At 41.4% G+C, this 22,143-nt stretch overlaps 1 protein-coding gene and 1 long non-coding RNA gene across 2 annotated transcripts in view; both read left to right on the top strand.

The window, feature by feature from the left end:
- LOC117942565 overlaps positions 1-506 on the top strand; it is a 1,195-nt gene extending 689 nt beyond the window's left edge. The window contains exons 3-4 of the long non-coding RNA XR_004656156.1: positions 67-258; positions 407-506. This is a non-coding gene — a long non-coding RNA (uncharacterized LOC117942565). The remainder of the gene's footprint in view (positions 1-66; positions 259-406) is intronic.
- Positions 507-893: 387 nt separating this feature from the next.
- Positions 894-22,143, top strand: part of LOC117942342 — a 51,304-nt gene continuing 30,054 nt past the window's right edge. Inside the window, exons 1-41 of the mRNA XM_034867754.1 lie at positions 894-933; positions 1,398-1,590; positions 1,783-1,919; positions 2,412-2,636; positions 2,842-2,983; positions 3,076-3,199; positions 3,586-3,777; positions 3,907-4,044; positions 4,266-4,448; positions 4,555-4,749; positions 5,016-5,164; positions 5,273-5,441; positions 5,558-5,692; positions 5,867-6,019; positions 6,961-7,162; positions 7,359-7,499; positions 8,286-8,471; positions 10,105-10,176; positions 10,335-10,461; positions 10,573-10,706; positions 11,120-11,317; positions 11,514-11,663; positions 12,278-12,457; positions 12,728-12,844; positions 14,655-14,804; positions 14,973-15,125; positions 15,434-15,643; positions 15,814-15,918; positions 16,560-16,704; positions 16,788-16,999; positions 17,216-17,434; positions 17,623-17,729; positions 18,441-18,594; positions 18,862-18,961; positions 19,211-19,383; positions 19,665-19,901; positions 20,034-20,221; positions 20,669-20,789; positions 21,128-21,278; positions 21,488-21,627; positions 21,870-22,016. Of these exons, the coding sequence (XP_034723645.1) occupies positions 894-933; positions 1,398-1,590; positions 1,783-1,919; positions 2,412-2,636; positions 2,842-2,983; positions 3,076-3,199; positions 3,586-3,777; positions 3,907-4,044; positions 4,266-4,448; positions 4,555-4,749; positions 5,016-5,164; positions 5,273-5,441; positions 5,558-5,692; positions 5,867-6,019; positions 6,961-7,162; positions 7,359-7,499; positions 8,286-8,471; positions 10,105-10,176; positions 10,335-10,461; positions 10,573-10,706; positions 11,120-11,317; positions 11,514-11,663; positions 12,278-12,457; positions 12,728-12,844; positions 14,655-14,804; positions 14,973-15,125; positions 15,434-15,643; positions 15,814-15,918; positions 16,560-16,704; positions 16,788-16,999; positions 17,216-17,434; positions 17,623-17,729; positions 18,441-18,594; positions 18,862-18,961; positions 19,211-19,383; positions 19,665-19,901; positions 20,034-20,221; positions 20,669-20,789; positions 21,128-21,278; positions 21,488-21,627; positions 21,870-22,016 (6,394 nt within the window). The remainder of the gene's footprint in view (positions 934-1,397; positions 1,591-1,782; positions 1,920-2,411; positions 2,637-2,841; positions 2,984-3,075; positions 3,200-3,585; positions 3,778-3,906; positions 4,045-4,265; positions 4,449-4,554; positions 4,750-5,015; positions 5,165-5,272; positions 5,442-5,557; positions 5,693-5,866; positions 6,020-6,960; positions 7,163-7,358; positions 7,500-8,285; positions 8,472-10,104; positions 10,177-10,334; positions 10,462-10,572; positions 10,707-11,119; positions 11,318-11,513; positions 11,664-12,277; positions 12,458-12,727; positions 12,845-14,654; positions 14,805-14,972; positions 15,126-15,433; positions 15,644-15,813; positions 15,919-16,559; positions 16,705-16,787; positions 17,000-17,215; positions 17,435-17,622; positions 17,730-18,440; positions 18,595-18,861; positions 18,962-19,210; positions 19,384-19,664; positions 19,902-20,033; positions 20,222-20,668; positions 20,790-21,127; positions 21,279-21,487; positions 21,628-21,869; positions 22,017-22,143) is intronic.

The following is a 22,143-nucleotide window of genomic DNA, read 5'->3' as shown; positions in this document are numbered from 1 at the left end:
TATATATATATATATATATAAAAAACATAAATATTGTTCTGATGAACTATAAATACTTTTCTCTAGGGTTTTACTGTCTGGAAGGAAGCTCACTGAGACCCACCTCCCAGTTCCTGTGCCCACAGGGCTATTACTGTGAAGAGGGCACTGCCACCCATCATGGGTCACCTTGCCCTGCTGGTACAGCGGGGGAACAACTGGGTCAGACAAGTAGGGCAGCCTGCAAGAGATGTAGAGAAGGACGCTTCTGTCCTGCAGGTAAGTCTTAGCACTACTACACTGACTTCCGTTGAGCAACAAATACTGAAATATTAAAATAAACTGTCACATCAAGTAACTACAGCAATACATACAGACAAAACATAAAAGGAAGATTGTTTGATTTAAAATTTTGCGTGTGTCCCAGGCTCATCGGGGCCTGGCTTGCCCTGTGCTCGGGGGAGATACTGTCCTGCTGGCACCCTAGAAGAAGTGATATGTCCTCGAGGCACATTCACCCCTCATCAAGGAGCAATAAGTGAATTTATATGCTGTATTATTAATGTTTTATACTCACAACTTATTAAGTCATGTTTACAGTACTTCATTCTACCCCACTGCATACTGAATATGTGTCTTGGGCTTGCTGATAATTTATAAGTGAAATTATTATTTGGGAACTGCCCTTTAGTTCCTCAGCTTCTCCGGTTAAACTAATAAAGTGCTATAGCAGTCAATCACAACAGAACTCAGTGGTTATATAAAAATATGTGTTATTTAGTGTCTATGACTAACCAGAATATATGGATGAGAAATTACAACAGATGGATGCCAAGAGGGCAAAGAGATGCGTCTAATTCAGCAGTAAAAAAAAAAATGTTGATGGCAAGCCGGAGCTGTGAAGCCAGTAATGGATGACTGTCAAAGAAAACTTAACTTTGAGCTGTGTGCAAGGTAAGCAGGGCCTCCATAGGGGTATAATGCAAAAATTCCAAGTAATACAATTTAAATTAAGTTAGCAGATGTTCTAATAAAGTAGGCCTACAGTGTGTGTGTGTGTGTGTGTGTGTGTGTGTGTGTGTGTGTGTGTGTGTGTGTGTGTGTGTGTGTGTGTGTGTGTGTGTGTGTGTGTGTGTGTGTGTGTGTGTGTGTGTGTGTGTGTGTGTGTGTGTGTGTGTGTGTGTGTGTGTATATATATATATATTAAGATTTTGGACATTTTATGCCTTTATTTGATTTGACAGCTTAGATATGAAAGGGGAGAGAGGCGAAAGAAATGCAGAAAAGGGACGCAAGTTGGAATTGAATCTGCAGCCGCTGTTGCTAGGACTGGGCCTCTGTACATGGCGCGCAAACTCTACTAAAGTGTATTCTTTACCTACATTTATTTTTGCATTTTTTTCAACTTATCCCTCCAGGTGTGAAGGACTGTCTTAAATGCCCAGCTGGTTTTTACTGTCCTGAGGGGAGAAGCGACCCTGTGCCTTGTCCACCGGGCTCCTTTAACCCCTTAGAAGGTCAGGATGAGTTGGCTGATTGTAGGGAGTGCTATGCAGGGAAAGCCTGCACACAGGTAGCTCTGAGAGCCCCCGATGTGGACTGCATGCAGGGGTAAGTAACCTCTTCAAATTCAAGAAAAGGTTTTCTGTGAAGCATGTCCACTTGTGTTAAATACATCATATCTGGTTTAAAGGATTGAAACCGTTTGTCTTACAAAGGATTTTTTGTAATATTGCCTGTAATCTAATCCTGCATTTAAATTGTTACCCTATCAATTTAATGGATTTGCCTAATTCTTCATAGGTTTGTGTGTCCTCCTGGTTCTTCTAAACTCAATGCACTGACCAATGCCTGCCCACCTGGGACACTAAGCAATCGCACTGACCTCACTGACCGCTCCCAGTGTCAGCAGTGCCCAGCGCGATATGCCTGTCTTCGAGGTACCACTGATCTTTCACACACATATTGTACATGCAATTTATTTACTTGCCTCTGCCAAATAAAGCTGGGTGATATATCAATAAAATATCTATTTTATGATATGAGTCAACATATTGGAAAAGCTTTGAGTCCTACACGAAGGGTGCTTTAAGGATATAATATACACATTTTTGAGCTACCTTGACTGCTCTACAGAAAATAAATTAACAATGAATGCCTCTACTAATTTTATCACTATATCCATGTTGATAATTTACTAAACATTAACATTTACTTTGGATTTTTCTTGTGTGTAAGTTCTAAAAGCTAAAATAGTAATTCTCAAAATATTGTCAAACTATGTCACCATAGGGGTACAAGGTTGAAAATATGGTTATATTTCATTGTTTCAGTATCACCTAAACCTACTTTATATCAATAAAATCCATAGCTTTCAGCTTGTTTGCAAGTTTTCCGACCTTGATGATGTAATATTATTTATGCTTTATCAGGAACTGGTGGTATCCAGAGACCACCACTCTTCTGCTTTGCAGGGCATTATTGTCCCCCTGGAACTATGTTCCCCACCCAGTATAAATGTCCTGTGGGGACATGGAGTGGTCACAGTGGATTAGAAGCTGAAAGTGAGTGCCAGACATGCCCACAGGGCTGGTACTGTTTGGCTGGATCTAGAGCGCCGTCAGGTCGATGCAGCTCTGGACATTACTGTCCTGAAGGTACACATGAGTGTGACATAAGTGATAATATAGGTAGTATCTAAATTAATTAAATAAATAAATACATGTGGTACCGCTATAGTTAATAAATCTAAATACAGCTTTCTATGTAAAATTGATTTTATAAAATAAGATTTTTTCTCTTTAAGAGCTGCAATCATGAGTCATTTATGTGGATATAACTATTTCTATGTTGCATCACCAGGGACTGCATATGGCACCCAGTTTCCTTGCCCTGCAGGCACCCACAGCATTCAAATGGGCAACAGATACAGACAAGACTGCCTGATTTGTCCTGAAGGCTCTTTCTGTCAAAAGGGCACCTCCAAACCTTCACCCTGCCCAGCGTAAGCAGTCATTGGGTGTTCCTTTAGGGTAGGGATTGAGCTGGTGTCATTAGTAGGATGTAGTGTATCCACTCTGTTCTGTCTTTCTTTAGCTCCACATTTCGCCATCTGAAAGGAGGTCAGAGGCTAGAGGACTGCTCTGCTTGCCCTGCTGGCTATTTTTGTCCCCACTCAGCCACTGTGAACCCCAGAGTGTGTGGAACTGGCAGCTACTCTGTAAGGCCCCATCTATAACACAGTCCACTGTGACTGATCAAGTAACGGAACCAGTGGAAGCCAGAGCTGGCTTACTATTCTTGTCCTTCTATAAGCCATTCTGTTTGTCTTATTTTTAGATTAGCATTTTCCGCCCACAGTGATTGTTTTACATTACCCACCATGTCTGTACATCTGGAAATGTCAGCAAGCTGAGTAGTGAAAAGTCTAATTGTATTTTTTTCCTCTCAATATTGAAGAAATAGTGTGTTATTACTGCGTCTTGCAAGTTTGATTTGATTATTTGTTGTGTTTTCAATCTGTATTTTGCTCTGTCACTCCCCCATACTGGTTGATATCTTTAACTTCAACTCTCTAAATCTTCCTTCACGTTCTCTCGTGTGTAGGACGAGGGCTCTGTGGAGTGTTCACCATGCCTGCCGGGCCACTACTGCAATAATGAGACCACTAGTGAGGAAGCCATGTTAAGCGTCATGGTGTGCCCCCCAGGCTTTCTCTGCTCTAAAGGTTTGGCACGAGACCCTCAGCGCTCAGCCACCCTCTGTCCTCGAGGTTTCTACTGCCTTGGAGGAAGCATTGTGAGTAAAAGAATGATGTATACAGCGAATTAATATTTTAATTAATGAATAAATATGTTCTACTTTTCAAATGTTTAAAGCAATTTTGGTCCATTAAACTACCTGATGCAAATGTGATTTTCCACATAGGACCCTAACCCCATTCCTTGCCCCAATGGTACCTACAGTGAATCTCCTGGATTGCGTGATGCCAGCGAGTGTGTCCAGTGTCCAGAGGGGAAGTACTGTTACTCCCAGAAGCCTCAGGAGCAGCCTATTACCAGGCCTGTAAGATGCCACATAAATGAGATAAACAGTATTTGAATAAGTAGTACTTAAAGTATTTACAAATACAGTAAAGTGTCCAACTTTTTCTTAGTGATTATACATGCTTCTATAGTTAAATACTAAGAAAAACCTTTTTTTCACATGGTGATATTTGATTGTAGGTGAAAACTGATGTTAAAACAAAATAAGTGATACATTTATTGTGTGCTGTAATGTTTTAGACAGGTGTGTGTCCTCATGGGCACTATTGCCCCAGAGGGACTGGCAACGCCCACACCTACCCCTGTCAGGCTGGCCAATTTAGGAACAACACTCTTGGTCACAGGGGAGAGGCATGTGTTTTATGTCCATCCAGGCATTACTGTGACAGATTGGGAACTCACACGCCCTTAGTCTGCCCTCAGGTAGGAAGATACAGCATTTTGAAAAACTGTTTTGTTGCATGTATGAGACAGTGATTGCCACTGGGCTTGTGAAACATTTTTTTTCTCTCTGTCAATCTATTAATAGGGCTTTTACTGTCCAGAGGGCACTTCTACTCCTGAACCTTGTCCTGAAGGAACCTACGGCATACATTCAGCTCTCAGTGATGCGTCTGAGTGCTCCCCTTGTGGCGGAGGCCAGCATTGCACCGGCGTAGGACTCTCTGAGCCCTCTGGAAGCTGCAAAGAGCGCTTCTACTGTAGAGAGGGAGCCAAGTCTGCAGTATGTAAATGCTATTTCAATTATTTAATAAATAGGCGTTGCTAGTCTTTAATGCTTTATTCTTGTTTTCATATATTAAAGATCAGGTCACATTAAGACAGTTTAAACTTTTAGATTTTCAATGTGGTGAGACTTATAATATGAAACATTATGTCGCTATGTATTACATAACATTCCCTGGAACGGGCCTTAGGAATGCAATGACTTCTATGCAGTATATTTTGGCTTCTCTTTCCTGTACGTGCATGTGCTGTGACTATGCCTAGACTCCTGCGGATGGGCCGACAGGAGGTTTGTGTCCAGCAGGATGTTACTGTCCTCTAGCTTCTTCCTCTCCCTTCCCCTGTCCCCCCGGGACCTTCAGCAACAGCACTGGCCTTGGCAGACCTGAGGAATGTATCAGCTGTCCACCAAGGTAATGCCACTAATATTCGCTTACTGTTCTTCCTCATAATATGAATATTCAGGACTATGTAAAATACAAACCTCTATTCTTTGTGTCAAATGTTTCTTGCCCTGTCAGTTTCTATTGTTTAGGTTCCAACAACACCTCACCTACGGGTCCTTGTTTTCCTGGTTTCTACTGTACCGGCGGCTCAGCTACGCCTGTTCAGAATGAAGCAGAGGAGGGTTATTATACCTTGGAGGGGGCGGCTGGGCCACGACCATGTCCTCTTGGTACTTTTCAGTCGGTAGGAAACAACCTATACAGAATACCAAGTGCTGTTCTACTAAGAGTTCTCTTAAAATTAGATAATTCCATTAAGCCATATTCAATGTCATTCCCTTGCCTACTAATCCTCCACAGCGTCGAGGTGCACAGTCATGTGTGGAGTGTCAAGGAGGCAGACTGTGTAACAAGACAGGCATGTCTCAGCCAATACTGTGTCCTACAGGACACTACTGTCCTCCGCGGTCCTCTGTTGCTCGACCCTGTCCTCCAGTCAGTATTAGTGTGATGTTATGCGTGTGGTGTGTGAGAATGAGTGTTCTTTCTTGTTTTCTTAGTCATGTTGGCTGTATTTCTTACTTTTGCACTAAAGGTTCATGAATTTGATTTACCCTCATTCAAATTCACAAAGTGGATATTGTATAATGATACTATCTTATAATTCAGGGCTCTTACTCTGACCAGCCTGGTGGTGACGCTGTGCATCACTGTCGACCATGCGAGGCTGGTTGGTTCTGCAGCCGAGCCGGTCTCTCTGAACCTCAGGGTCTCTGTGACCCGGGACACTACTGCACCTCTGGAGCCTCCACTGCCTCTCCAGTAAGAAGTAATGAATAATGACTTTGATACTGTAGCTCGGCTTCCAGCAGCTTAATCAAGAAAGAACTGATGTTTTAGGAAAAATGTATAGTGTAAAATATAATAATACATAAAAACATTTTAAGAAGTAGTCTTAAACATTCCTAAAGCTCAAATTGTTTGGGAAGGTATTACAAAAGGTAGTTACTCTCATTGCAGTCTCTTCCAGATATAAAGTGCCTCTACCAGTTTATCTGAAGTTGTGCACAGAGAATGAGAGAATTAAAACATTAAATTCACAGGTACTGAAAGGAATTACATTGACTATGTTTTGATGTCATATGACCAAATTGTTGTTTAAATTCATTTTTTTTTCACTCCATTGATAGTGAACGTGGTAAATATCTATGTGCTCTGGAATGGGATTCTCACGAATATACCTTTCATGCTTACCATGTTAAACTCTGAATGATATATGATGATGGTAAAGGTCTGGCATTTTGTCTGCTATGTGCTTGTGGTGAGGCAATCCTGTATTTTGCTAGCAAGTTGCAGCACATGAGCCAGAGTGAAGAAGCACCGACAATGAAAAATAGTCCACTTTATAGTGGTGGAATGAGCCGTTCTCTAACTTGAATATTTTAGCTTTCTAAGTTGAACCTGTGTAGTTGATTTGATGGCAGAGATTCATTTCCCACTCGCTTTGACTGCTAAAGTGTTTTTCTGTCATTTGATATGAATAAGAATGTAGAGACATTTTTAGTTCAGGTTTGCATTAGGCAAATAAAAAATGTTTTTCAGCAGTGTTTTTTGGATAAGCTGCTGATAGTGCGTGGGAATTGAATGACAGCTACCAACACAAACTGCCCACAGCTTTAACTTTAAAAGTTCTTACTGTATCCTACTGAATGCCAAAAAGATCCAACTATGTCATACTGATGATTATTGCAACATTCCCCCAGGTGGCCGTGGCCTCTGGAGGGGTTTGTCCTGCAGGCTACATCTGTCCACGCGGGACCATGTACCCCCAGCAGCACTCCTGCCCTGTCGGAACCTGGAGCAGCACCGTGGGAGCCCAGAACCTGTCCTCCTGCTGGCCCTGCCCTCCAGGACTCTACTGCAACAGTACTGGACTTAACCAGCCCTCAGGAATCTGTTATACAGGTAAGGGAATTAATTATGTGGTACAAAGTGAGAAAAAGCAATATAATGTTTAGAAACATTTACATGTTTTTTAACAGTTAAACATTTGATAGAATACAGTTTTTTTGTTGTTGTCTAATGATCATTTCAAACTATTATTTAGTCTTTTGTTTTCTTACTTTATGTCCAGAAATGATTTTTGTTTACTGATTCATAGGGTATTACTGTTCAGGAGGGGCCGTGTCTTCAATGCCTTCAGATGGTGTGACAGGGGACATTTGTCCAATTGGGCACTACTGTCCCATTGGTTCAAGGTTTCCTGTACTCTGCCCTGATGGGACGTACTCGAACACTACAGGTATAGAAAAATAATTTCATGGAACTGAATTAAATATCAAGCAGTGAGATTCTTTACTGAATGCAATAGGAAAGCAAAACATCCTCAACGCCCTTGGTTTCAAGTCAGTGGATGTGTCACAAGGCCGGGATTATCCTCGAGGTCACAACACATCATTTTATACAGTAACATCAAGTTTCACAAAACGGTCTCACTACAATTAAATGGCTACTACGGGGACTAACATAGCACATAAATAAAAATGGGCTCATTGAATTTACAAGAGTCTCAGATTTGTAGTTATACCAAATTTATGCAGTTCTAGGACTGTTTAGGGACCTCAGTATGCAGAAATATTCAAATTTTACCAATTATACCATTTTTAGAAAACACATTTATACTGCATATGAAAAACTTGCAAAAAAGCATGATTTTGGCCCCAAACTGCATGGGATTATCATAAAGTGGGCATATCTGTAAAGGGGATAATCACAGGTTCCCATAGATAGACCGTTGTCATTCAGATATCTTGAGGTGAGAGGTTAAGGGACCCATTTGAAAATGGCCATGTTAGTTTTTCCCTTGCCTAGGTTTGGAGTGTTTTTTTTAGCCCCCTTCCTGATAAACTAGCTTGACATAGTTGGTGCTACTGGATTCCTTAGGTTGTTTAGTTTCATATAATACCAATTTATTCAGTGGCTGGAGCCCCGGTAGCAACCCACCCAATCTGCCCCTGATATCACATATTAGGATTTAAAATATAAAAGCAGTTAATACTTTATATTATTCTTTCTTTATTGGATGAAGGGGCAGGAGAGTGTGATGACTGCCTCTCAGGGACCTACTGTCTGTCAGGAGAAGGTGTCCAGCCCTGTCCAGCAGGACACTACTGTCTTGGTGGCGGTGTTGAGGGTATCCTGCCCTGCCCTCCTGGCACATACAGTCCTCACTTTGGCCTCAGCCAAGTGGAGCAGTGCCTCATTTGTCCAGCAGGTGAGAGTATTGTCACATGGTTGTCTTTATTGCTCTGCAAAACAATGGAAAGTATTTCTGTAAATGTTGAATCAGATTTCAATTTATCAATTTCCTTATTTGGTCGATGTGTTGGAACTAATTTATTAAGATAAAAGGAAATAATAGAATGTTTTTATCACATTTAATTAACTAGAAGAGAAATATTATTTTATGATGCAATGGGATTAACCATCAAGACTTTGATGATTTTCATGCCTTACCAGAGATCGCAAAAGTACTCTCTTCCCGTACTTAAGTAGAAGTACAGATACTTTTGTTAAATAGTTGGTGGTAATTGTGCTAATAGTGGAAGTACTGATTTAACTTCTTTACACAAGTAAAAGTAACAAAGTAAATTTAATTAAAGTATAAAAGTAAAGTAGCCTTGTGAATGACAACCATTTTTTATGCAAAGCTACCTGGACCACACAAATGTTACTAGAGAAAACGCTGAGAAACTTTACCATTGGCTACATTTTAAATGGATGTTGGCCACTAGGCCTAAAACACCACATATAAGATTATTGTGACAGAAAGGGGGACTCCAGATTAATAAGATTCTGACTGAGTGTGTGTGCTCAAATATGTCTTCTTGAAAGGAAATAAAGGATAACATACAAATTACTAAACAGACATTAATTAAGAAGTTCCCCAGCACACTGGCCAGGAATCAGTCTTGATGCTTACTATCTCAAACATCTCTCTCAGATAAGGCCGAGGATGATTAGGAATGTCTGGCTGCTTGTCTGCCAAATCTCTGGGATCTCTCTTGTCTTCATTTTCAATCATGTCACCGTCCATACTATGTGCTAACGTTAGCGCTATCAAGTCGCTATGATTTGCCGCGAATGAATCCAGAATGACTCCAAATCTGTCGATTCGTCTTAGTGGTGCTTCAAGTTCAATGTACAGTATATTCCCATCCAATTAGATTTAATATGGTATTGATGACGTGAACAATAATAATGGTAACTCCAGTGAAATTATTTGAAACTGAACTGTATTTAAAGCTGATTCTGGTTTCCAACTTTGCCCCAAGTTTGTCTGTTAAAACAACTTCTCACTGTTGATGCAACGTGCAACCTAGCTAACAGGGGAAGAACACAAACAACAAAATCACAAGCTAACTTAGGCCTACTTTAAATGTGCAAAAACTATAGACCAATACAACAGGCTTAAATTAATGGATAACATAAGTTATACGTCTTACAGTTCTCAAAGTAGCACACACACAATATTAACTGCTTATCCCCCAGACAGCTATTCTCTTTTTCTTTTCTCTCACTTTTTTCTCCGTGTGGCGGGCGCGCCTGCTCGCGGTGTGAGCCGCGTCCACATTATTCTCCAACATGACGACCTCTTGTGCAAAACTGAAGTAATGAGCCAATTTTTTAAAATGTAAAGAGTAGAAAGTACCAATGTTTGTGTTAAAATGTAAGGAGTAAAAGTAAAAAGTCGTCACAAAAAATAGTAAAGTGAAAATATCTGAAAAATCTACTTACATTAACAGTAGGCCTACAGTAATGAAATATTCGTACTTTGTTACTTCCCATCTCTGTGCCATATTGTTACTGCAGTGGTGTTTTTGAAATTGTTCATGCTGTTCTAACAGGGTTCTACTGTGAGGACTGGGGTCTGTTTGAACCTACTGGACCCTGTCAAGCTGGTTACTACTGCATAGCAGGTAAACTACACGTATGATATTAGTGCAGTTGTGACAAAGGCAGTATTATTATTTATCATTGTAATCTAACTGAAGACCTGCTACTGTAGAAAAAGGGCTGGTTTGCTGCTAAACGGAATTGGAAAACTAAATCTATCATAAATGTAAAATTGCTCAAGGTGTGAACTTCCCGAACCCAGATGGGAACTTCAGCACAGGAGTGGGAGGAGCATGTCCAAGGGGGAAGTACTGTCCTGAGGGCACCAGTCTCCCATTGCCCTGTCCATCAGGAACCTACTCTAACAGGTGGACCCAAATATTACTCGTACACACTTGCAGTTAATCAGTTTGTTTTGCTATGTAACCGTATACTGTACGTTAATGTGTGTTTACGTGTCTACATATGTATGGTTGCAGTCTTCACCTGACAGACCCCCGTGGCTGTAGTCCATGTCCAGCGGGTCAGTTCTGTGACACTGCAGGTCTCACTCTTCCATCTGGACTGTGTCAGGCAGGATTTTACTGTCCAGGGGGAGACAGAATGGCTACAGGTAGAATGGAAAAATATTATGTTTTTGTTTTATTCATGAACAGTTAATTGAATGTGTGGTTTTTGGAAAATGGCAACAGGATTTACTCCAACATTGCAGGATAAACCTAGTTTGAGCACTTAAAAAAAACCAATGATTTCACTATTATTTAATCAATGCTCAATAACGAATGTTTATACATATAATTCAAAAAGTGGAAGGCAGAGCTTATATACCATGTATGGAGATAAATGTTATGAATAAGCATCCAATAGAAGAGAAACAGATGCTGATAGATGCAGGAAATCTGAATGTGTGAGGGTGTTTTGTTATTAACGAATGATTACTGAATTAATCAGGGTTTCATCACATTAAGGGCTTAGCAGTCAGTAATCTCAATAATTCACCATATCTAATTGTTTCTTTCTCTCCAGGCTCAGAAGGAGGTCTCTGCCCACCAGCTCATTACTGCCCTGAGGGCAGTGCGAGCTCAGTGCCCTGCCCAGCTGGGGCATACACCAACCTCACAGGCCAGTCAGTGTGTTCACGCTGCCCTGCTGGCTACTACTGTCCAGAAAAGTCTGGCAACTTTACCAAGTTCCCTTGTCCCCCTGGCTTCTACTGCCCTGATGGTAAGACTTCACCCAAACACTATCAGTCATGCTTGTGTTTCTTGATGACTTTATTGACCGTTATAACACTATCTAAGATGTTCATGTTTTACTGCTTTGATTAATGATTCCCCTCAGCTTTTACAATGCAATTAAAAATGTATAGTGTATAAATGTCAAGTCCCACTCATTTGAAAATAAATTGTTGTATGCATAGGTACAAGGCATGCCACCCAGTTTCCCTGTCCTCGTGGATACTACAACCCAGAGCCTATGACTCAGAGTCTGGACAGCTGCCTGCCATGTCCTCCAGGACACTACTGTGAGAAGGAGAGGCTGACCAAAGTGTCTGGAAAATGCAATGCTGGTAAGTAACAGTGTCTTTGTTTATTTCTACAGAAGGCACAATCACAGCCATACAGCCTGCTTTTTCAGTGTCAGTACTTTGTCCTCTGTGCCTGCCTTTGTCTCTAGGGGTTGACAAGCCAGTCTAAAGCAGTCTGGAAGACTTGCGCAAAGGTTACAAAGAGTGCACATTAAGCACGAAACCATGCCAACAGCCGCCACATCAGTCATTATTTTGCTTTTCCTCTCTTTACAGTTTTATTCTAGCATTCCAGCAACAACCGCAGCTTTTAGATAATTCCTTGCATTCATCATTTATGTCCAAACGCGCCAAACAGCCTCGCTCCATTTGCCAACCACCTAATGCACACAAGTCTCAGGCAGAATTTCTAAACAACATTGGCCATCTGGTTTATTAAGCCATTTTTTCTTTCACCTTGCTCCGAATTGCTGTCTTCCTCCTCTGTGAATAATCTTTTTTTTCCCCTGTGCTGGGAAAGTAATCATGTGATGTGACATCTCAACTGATTCTTCTTAATGTCTCAAGTAGGTGTATTTGCCAAAGTTTGTCAACACATCAGTACATCGTCTTCATTGTCTCCCACTATGTCTTTTTTTCTGCACTGTAACTCTCAGGTTGGTTCTGTGTGTCAGCAGCATGGAACTCCCAGCCTTTTGACCTGGACAATTACACCAATGCCAACTGTCTTTGTCCAGCTACATCAACAGGGGGGCGCTGCCAGGTGGGCTTTTACTGCCCCTTAGGTAGCTCAGAGCCTTTGCCTTGTCCACCGGGAACCTTCTGTAACGTCTCAGGTATTTGTACACTGATAATCTAAAACCTACTTATGCACACTAGCCAAAAGTCCACCGTCGTTAACCAAACACATGCATCTAAAATTTCCATTGGGATCAATAAAGTATCTATCTATCTATCTGTCTATAACAAATAAGTTCTCACTTAAAACTTGTAAACAGTGAAAACCAAAACCCTAAACCTATTGTGTCTTGTTTGTGAAGTCTTAAGGCTACGTATACATATGCTTTTTGGGTATATAAAATACAAATAAAAAATGTACTCAATAGGTTTGGCTCTGCCAGTGGGTCCATGCTTCCCTGGGTATTACTGTGTAGGAGGAGCCACTGAGGCCAGACCAACAGATGGAGTTACAGGCAGCATCTGTCCACCTGGGGCATACTGTGGTAAGCCGTGCTTTACTGCATTAGAACGGTTGTATTGCTAACTTGCCAACAAGTTTTTAAGCCTATACGTGAAGTGAAGTGAAATGCTTGGTTAATTAGGGCCTGGGCGCCGACAGCAATAAAGGCCCTATTGAAACTGAAGAAATTATTTTTCCAGCAAAATAATCCTCTATTTGATGGGCTTAACATACTCAAAAATTCACCAAAATTGGCGGTTGCATCAATTCTGGTGAACATTTAGGTATTTTAAGGGTTTCGGGTAAAGCACACTAAAATTTTGCCCCTGCAGTACATTTAATGTAGACTAACGAAACGTGGTACACATATGTAGCATGTCAAGACGTACAAAAAAGCTCATTGGAGCAATACCCTAAACCCAACAGGAAATCCGCCATTTTGAATTGAAAGTTCAAAATTAATGTGATTTTAGCCATTTCCACGTGGTACTTTTAACACACTCCCCCTAGGGATTTCATCCAATCAACTTCAAATTGGATCTGTGCCATTTTAAGACCTTAGAGATGAAAAGTTATTTAAAGAAAAACTTTTCTTAGGGGCAAGGCCTTGGCGGGGCGGCCATTGGGTGTGTTTTGCCATCGAAACAAGAAGTGGGCGTAACTTTAGTGTACATCGTCCAATTGGCTCAAAACCTTTCAGGAAACATGAAAGTCCAACCCTGACAACATACACACGCCGATATTGGCTCAAAGTCATTGCATCCCCTAGTGGCAACAGGAAGTAGTCCTAACAGTCAAGGTGCTATACTTAAATGAACTCCTCCTAGAGATTTCATCCAATGGGCTTTACAATTGTGTAATTTCTGTACCATCTCAACACCTTAAAGATGAAAAGCTATTAAAAGAAAAATGTTTTGAGTGTTGTAGATGTAACTACATTGTACATTTTCATATCTGCTTGAAATGTCCCACAATCAACAAGAGTCCAGGCCCGAGGACATATAAAGGCCAATACTGAGCTGGCCGCTATACTTTAACCACGTCTATATATGCAGGTCACACCCGCTTTCATTGCTTTTGAACCGTTTAAGGTAGTGTCTTGTGTGAGATACCATTGAACTCCGCAAAGAGTTCCTTTTTGATTGGTGATGGTTCGGCCCACCCCATATGCATAAGCCACGCCCTCTTTAATAATTAGTGACCTGTGCCTTCTACACTATTTTGTGAGGTATCATTGGACTCAACACAGAGTTCCCGTTTTCATTGGTTATATTTTGGCCCACACCCTTTGCTTTAGCTGTGTGCCCTTTCACTAATGAACTGTATCAAGTAAACTTTTGTATGAGGTATCATTGAACTCAGCAGGGAGTACCCGTTTCATTGGTGATGATTTGTAGTGTCTGAGTGCCTCGTAAATGCATGGTCGCAAGGACCGGCGTCTGCCACTAACCCTGACACGCACAGAGAAGCGAGGGTCCATCCAATGCTGCTTTTTAATTTTTACTTGATTTTGATGATTTATAATTGTGTTTGCTAGGAAAAGTGTATTTACTTAGATTAGCTGTTGGTGTTGACAATTTTGAATTTAAGAGCAAATAGAGGGTTAATCTGTGTCTGTGTTTATCAGCATCTCTTGGCCTATACTTATTCTTCTCTTCCATTCACAAGTCATCTTGTGTCTATTTTTCTTAGCCTGTTGATAAACTGTTGGCACATGTAAGGTGTCTTCAAACTTTTTGCCCAATGTAACCTGTTATAACATTTAGTGCCCCACTGCCTAGAATAGGTATTGGGATGTAAAGGCAATAAATAAATAGCTGAATAAATGACTACTTAAACTATTTTCTCTTCAGTAGAGGGCTCAGGAGTGCCAGAGTTGTGTCCAGCTGGTACTTTCTCTTCAGTGCCAGGTCTAGTCAGTGAGGCTGGCTGTCAGCCCTGTACCGCAGGTTTCTACTGCAGAGGAGCAGGTCTCAGGGCTCCGACTGGACCATGTAGCCTAGGTCAGTCCATACACTGTGTCATGATTTATTGGTATTCTAAAACTTGAATACGTTTTTGGTAGTTGCCTGTGCCATAAAGATATGTTTGTTTGATTAATTTGTTCTACTCCAACCAACTTTCCATACTTGCACACTACAGTAAAGTATTGTCTCTTGTCACCTGTATAGGCTATTGGTGTCCACGTGGTCAGACTGTGCCTACAGCTTTCCCATGTCCTCCAGGCCACTTCTGCTCACAGGGTAGTGCAGCTCCAGAGCCATGCCCACCCGGAACCTACCAGGACAGAGAGGAACAGGCAGCCTGCGCTGTCTGTGAAGAAGGTACAATAAGAGACCTCTTTACTCTTTTACCTTCTCAGCAGAACCATAAATATTACTTTTCTTTTTTTAAACACTGTTTGGCTTTGTGCCATTTTTATTTTGCTGAACAGACTGTAATGAAACAGCTCTCAAGCTCCCCAGCGAGTTATTTATTTATTAAAGTTGATTGCTTGTATCATATGCATCCGTTCTATTTATTGTACTGCGCTTTTCCAGTTTGTTTAAAGAAGTGTTTAATTTTCCATAATCATGTTTTCAGTACTTTCACAAATTGGCAGTGCTTTAAAAAAAAAATCTCTTTTTTCAAGGTTACTACTGTGATTTGAGACTAGCAAATGCCTCTTTTCTGAGGCCCTGCCCTAAAGGACACTACTGCCCTGCAGGTACAGCCTTGCCCAACCAACACCCCTGCCCCATAGGCTCCTTCAACCCGAGACAGCACACACACAGCCTTGCAGGCTGCATGCCATGTGCTGCTGGACAGTACTGTCCTTCTGTGGGAATGTCAGAGCCTGCAGGTGAGAAATAGTTCTCTTCTCTTCTTTTTTTCTCAACAATTGGAATCTCAAAAGCTAATTTGTGTGATCCAGTTGTGTACTGCAGGACTGTAGATGTATCTATATAACTGTATGATGATTGTGTTGTGATACTCTTTATTTTTTTTTTAAGTTTTTCTTCCTTCCTATAGGACCATGTCATGCTGGTTATTGGTGCAGAGAGGGAGCCTCCTCTCCCAGCCCGCTGGATGGACTCTCAGGTTCCCGGTGTCCACCTGGCCATTACTGCCCCTCAGGTTACTTGGTTGTCCTCCCTTAATAAGCAATCAGCCAGCAGCTGCTTCAGTGCGGCTATTTGGTGCCTGTAATGTATCAAGTTGCGGGCAATCCACATTTTCATAATAATGCTTTTTGTAATCCAACGCTTATGCAGCTTGTTTCATAGGCTAATGCAACCAAATTTATACTATGTGAGGCTATTGACATTTTACCCCCTTGTATTCAAGGGCTACAATGTTTTATTCATGCTAATTACCATTTGGTGTCCTACAGAAAGTACTGACAACATTTATTTTGTGACTTTTGATACAGTGTTCTTTAAATTAATTTGTACACTTGTTCTTTCTGACATGGAGCACTGACCCATGCTTTAATAATGCTGCTGTAGGGTAAACTCTGCCTTGTCCTGGGTTGCTCAACGCTGCTTATACACACACGCACACACACACACACACACACCAATGGGAGCTTGAATGTCTCGCATATTTATTTGCACCTAATTCTGCTTGCAGTGTGTGAAAAGAATTGTGGCAGTACAGTATATTGTATCTCAAAAACCCAATAGCTGCATTTTTCTTGTCATTTTTGAATAGTCTTTAAATAATTTTCTGCATACTCCTCTGTTTAATGTGACTGGATGTTTTTGTCATCTTTATAGGCACCACAGCTCCTGTGACTTGCCCTGAAGGAAGCTGGTCAAACAGTTCAGGCCTGCGTATCCAGGAGGAGTGCAAACCCTGTCTGGGGGGATTTTACTGTGACTCTGCCGGCCTCACTAAACCTAGTGGACCCTGCAGTGGGGGGTACACCAGCTGATGACATTTTTTTTCTTATAAGAGCTACTCATAAAAAAGTTAGAGTTTTTCATGCTCTGTTTCTTATGCAGATATTACTGTGTAAAGGGAGCCGTCACATCTACCCCCACTGATGGAATTGCAGGGGGACCTTGTCCTGAGGGTTACTACTGCCCAGAGGGAAGTGTTCAACCAGTGCCCTGTGATCCAGGGACATATGTTGCTGTTACACATGCTACTCAGTGTGAGCCTTGTGTACCAGGCTGGTACTGTGTGTCTGGATCTCTTTACTTGTGTGCTTCAGGTGTGTAGTTTGCTGTTTTGTATGCCCTTAAAACCAATTTTTAAAACTATTTTTATTGTGTATGGTAATTTTAATGAAACTATGAATTATTGAGCAAAAATACGCTAAAACACAAAACAAACGATAATGATCAGTGAAAAGGATGATGCTAACAATTTGACTCAAATTGTATCCTTCATATTTATGCATTTTCTTGTGTTTGCTTGTGGCCTGCAGGCTTTTACTGCCCTGAAGGGACTGGATTTGACTTGAGAGGCTGTCCAGAGGGAACGTACGGTCCTGACCCCGGCTACTGGTCCGTCTCTCAGTGTAGGCAGTGTGACGGCGGTCATTACTGCTCTTCCATAAATCGCACAGCTGTCAGTGGACCATGTCAGGAAGGATATTACTGCTCACATGGAAATACCTCTCCACAACCTCTCTCACAGGCTGCAGGTAAAGAAACCTGCTGCATGTTCAGGACATGCAGTGCAGTATAGTCTGATAATAGCACATTTTATCTTACTAATATATGAGACAATGTAATTGTCAGCCTTGTAATTCTCTGAGTTAGTGGTTCGCCATCAGTATTCCTGATTTGAGATGGATGAAAAATGTCAGCTTTGTTCTGTCTCTCTCACCAGAAGAGGGAGGGCCATGTCCTGCCGGTCATTACTGCCCCCAGGCCACCATACATCCTCTGCCCTGTCCACGTGGAACATTCTCTAATCTCACCAAATTAGTCTCCCAGGTCACTGTGACTCAATCACACACATGTCTCCTTTACAAGGACTGAGAGAGTCCTTGTAAAGGACTCTCCCCTCAAAGTTGCAATAGGATGTAATTTTGCTTGGAATTGTCAAATTTTGTTTCCTTTTTGTTCTGTTAATTGGGAATAACTGTATATGGATAACACCACTATGCAACTACTACATATTCTTTTTTTCTCGACATAATTCAAGCTGCTTTTGTGATTTACAGCATAAGACATGAGATACAAATACAATCACATGAATATAAATGCAGACAAAATATGATATATATTCATTAGTTCAGGGTTTAAAAAATGTATAATTTCACAATTGGACTGTTATATATTCTGTCTGTATTTATGTTTATATTATTTAAATGTTATTTATTTCATGTCATGTCTATTTGCTTAATTTCTTATTTGTATTTCATTACTTAATATTATTCAATATTGAACCCTGTCTGATGTCTAAAACACTAATTAGAAAACACGTGTATGGTCCTGCCACAGTACGCCAGACCTATGCAGTTTATAAACTAACATACAGTGTTTTCTCTTTCTTTCATTGTGACAGACAATCAATATCTAATCCCAAATCAATGATTCTATAGAGGCAATTTCTGTAATACATTTTCTCACAGGCTTACTCTCTCTACCTTTCTCTCTTACTCTTACTACCTCTCTCTTTTTATTTCCCAATTTCTCTCTCAGGAGGATTGCCAGCCATGTTTCCCCGGTTTCTATTGCGATGATGTGGGGCTCTCAGCGCCTTCAGGAGAATGCTGGGAAGGTTTCTTCTGTCTGGGGGGTGCAGATCGCCCTGACCCTCCTATAAGAGACAGTCGGGGAGGACCGTGCCCAAAAGGTGATCAGATTCCTCCAGATTTAGACATCCGTAGCTAGTTCTTTTTAAAAACTGTCAAACCAAAATGCATGAAGCCAGTCAATCGAGAGCCAGTTTACCAAACAGGTAAACAAAACCTTCTTTCAAGTTTTAACTTAATCAGGCTAAACATAAGTAGCTGCTGAGTTGACATTGGAAATTAAACCCAGTCCCCAGTGGAATGTGCATGTCTCTGTGTGTGCACTTGAGTGTGCATCTCTTTCATGACTCTTGCCTTCACACAAACAGGTTATTACTGTTCTGAGGGCTCTGTGGCTCCTCAGCAGTGCCCCATGGGAACCATCAGTCTAGAAGATGGCAGAGCCAGCTGCATTGCCTGTCCCCAGGGGTAAACTTGCTTATCTGCCACACACAGTCACTCTGCACAGTAAACATATAGACATTCTCACATTTGAACATGATGGATAATGAAATAACTAACCATACAGTAAAGCTTTTTTTATGTTTCCACGTATTAATGATTCCTTCCGTCACTTTGCATACATACACACGCACAGACACGGGTATAGCCATGCCTCATTGCCACCATCAACAGCCAAGGACTAAATGATTCTATCCTTGTTTTTTGTCTGGATAGTTTTTATTGTCCTGGCAGACATAATGGCTCTCTGTCGAGGACTTATGAGTGTCCTGTGGGTCATTACTGCCCGTCCGGGACCTGGTCCAAACACCAGTACCCATGTCCAGCTGGATCCATCAACCCCCACACTCGGATGGCCCAACCCCAGAACTGCTTGCCCTGCCCTCCAGGTCACACATCATTTACTGCTAATTATGAGTTTCCTCAAGGATGATTAGTTAACTTAGAGTTTAGGACAACCTTGATCCTAAATGGAAATTAAACACTACATTACCAAAATAAGTAAACTTTAAAACAGGCAGCTGTTATTTAACAACTCTATTCAAAAACAAAGTAATATTGCAACTGGGGTTAATACAGTATGCAGGGCTTGTTGTACATTTTCTGTTTAGCAGGATAATTCAGGTTAATTTACCCCTCAATTTCACTATTTTTTCCCCTATCAAATCAGGCTACTTCTGTTTGTCCCCTGGGAAGGGTGTTGCATCAGGCCAGTGTGATGCAGGGTACTACTGCGTCTCTGGAGCCTGGTCACCCACACCGGAGGATAGAGGGACAACAGGTGACAGATGTCCTGAAGGTCATTACTGTCCCCAGGGCTCATCAGCACCACTGCCCTGTCCCGTAGGACATTACAGCAACAAAACCAGAAATCGTTATCTCTCAGACTGCCTGCCTTGTCCTCCAGGTTGGAACTAATTTATGTTGCACACATTAACGTTTAATTATGTGTCATTTATCTGCCAGAAGATAAAGCTTCTATTACATAACTTAATTTCTTGCGGGATAATCCCTTCACAGTGTTCCTTTTGTTTTGTAGGTTTCCTGTGTGTCACCAGAGGGCTCCATTTCCCTTCTCATATCTGTCCAGCTGGCTCTTACTGTCCAGGCAGGGAAAACGGCAGCCAGCAGGCTGCTTTACTCTGCTCACCTGGAAACAGGTGCCCACCTGGGTCGGATAGACAGGTACCCTGCTTGCCAGGGACCTATCAGGGTTTACCTGGTCAGGTGAGAAAGATGAAGATAAACAGTCTGCTAATATTCTGACATATCCTATTGTCCAAAAGGCAAGGTGCACCTACTACTGCATATTATGCAATCAGAATAACCTTCAGTAACTGTACTACTGTCTTTAATGAGTATATGGGTTTATATACTGGACTGAAAAAAGGTTTTATTCTATAACTGGATCTAAAATAGTGCTATTGACCAACTATATCTGACCTATAAAAGATGTTTTTTTAACATACTGTATCATTACTTTATTCGGGGGGAAGTTATAACTCTTCTTACAGCATCTTCCCCAACTTTGTGCACTGTACACAGTTTTTTGTTCAAAATAATACAAGCATCAAAAGTGTTATCATGTCTGTTGATATTTGTGAACATCTGTAGTCACAATTTTGATTTAAGTCTGTGTAGAAGAAATGATGTGCGCAATGTACCCCTCAACAGGCAGAGTGTGTTCAATGTCCAGTAGGATTTTACTGTGCAAGTTCAGTGGATGCTGACACTGGGCATGTGTCTGGTACTCACACCCCCACGCTGTGTCCTAAAGGACACTATTGCCCACTAGGTAAGAGACAATAGTGCAGCTATTCTTACACAGTCTTGACAAATGTACAATGTTACAAGATCATTTTATCAAATATAAATATATATGGAACACTTATGATGCTGCAGGCTCAGTGAGATTGTGTGATTATCCAAAAAATGTGTTGAATTGCATGCAAAATGTTGTTGAATATTGCTCTTGTTTTGTGTACACTCCTGATTAAGTGGCTGTAACTGTAAATGGCCTTCTAATTATGCAAATGGTCATTATAGGGCATAATCAAGATAAAGACAACCTTCACTGTTTTGTGATGGTTAGTCCTGGACCATCTGTAGATATTATGTGCTATTTATCTACAGGAACGCAGTCTGGTGTAGCATACCCCTGCCCAGCTGGTGCCTTCAGCCGGCAGATGGGGTTGACCAATAAGTCGGGCTGCGAGCTCTGCCCTCCAGGGAGATATTGCAGCTCTTCTGGACTGGCTGCTCCCACTGGGGTCTGCTCTCCTGGGTAAACACAGACTACTGAACACATACTTCATCATGTTCACAGAAAGACTATGAAAGATATTAAATCCTGTTTTGGTTCAATTCTGTCTACATTGTCTATAATTAAACCTCCATTATGCTTTGTATCCCTTTGTCTTTCTCATCTATCACTTCCTACATCCTGTATCTCATTCCCCATTGTCCCTGTCTACATCATCTCGCTGCCCCTAGTTACCTCTGTATCCACGGTTCTGTTTCTGCCCAGCCAGAGGAGGGCCTGACAGGAGGCCGCTGCTCTGCAGGGTCCTATTGCCCTCAGGGTACCAGCTATATGGTTCCTTGCCCTGCTGGCACCTTCAGCTCTGTATACGGTGACAGATAACACTGAATAATTACACTATACATTGTTGCTGACATTTGAACATAATGGGCTGACTTAACTTGAGTTATTGGCAATGTTGGTGCACATTTTTGAAATCAATTAAGTAATTTTCAACCCTTCTCCATCAAAAAACAATTACTGAAGTGAAGTGGTATTATTTCACTTGACCCATATTCATTCACCTTTATATCATTTAAATCACACATATGAGTTATATTTCTGTTGTTCCAGGGGCAGTTTCTATAGAAGTATGTCAGCCCTGTTTGCCTGGCCATTACTGCTCTGAGGTTGGCCTCTCTTCTCCATCCGGGCTCTGCAACCCAGGCTTCTACTGCATACAGGGATCCAGATTGGCTACACCTTGGAGTAATACCACAGGTAACAGGCTGATTCGTCTTGCTCTTGACGAAGCGTTTATAAATGCATGGTAACATGCACATTGGTTAAATGGTATTTGTAATACATAAAAACAGGGTAATCTGTAACAAGCTTGAAAAACACTCTG

The sequence above is a fragment of the Etheostoma cragini genome, chromosome 3 (genome assembly GCF_013103735.1).
Source record: "Etheostoma cragini isolate CJK2018 chromosome 3, CSU_Ecrag_1.0, whole genome shotgun sequence".
Classification (NCBI taxonomy): domain Eukaryota; kingdom Metazoa; phylum Chordata; class Actinopteri; order Perciformes; family Percidae; genus Etheostoma; species Etheostoma cragini.
This window is presented reverse-complemented; position numbering and strand designations above follow the sequence as displayed.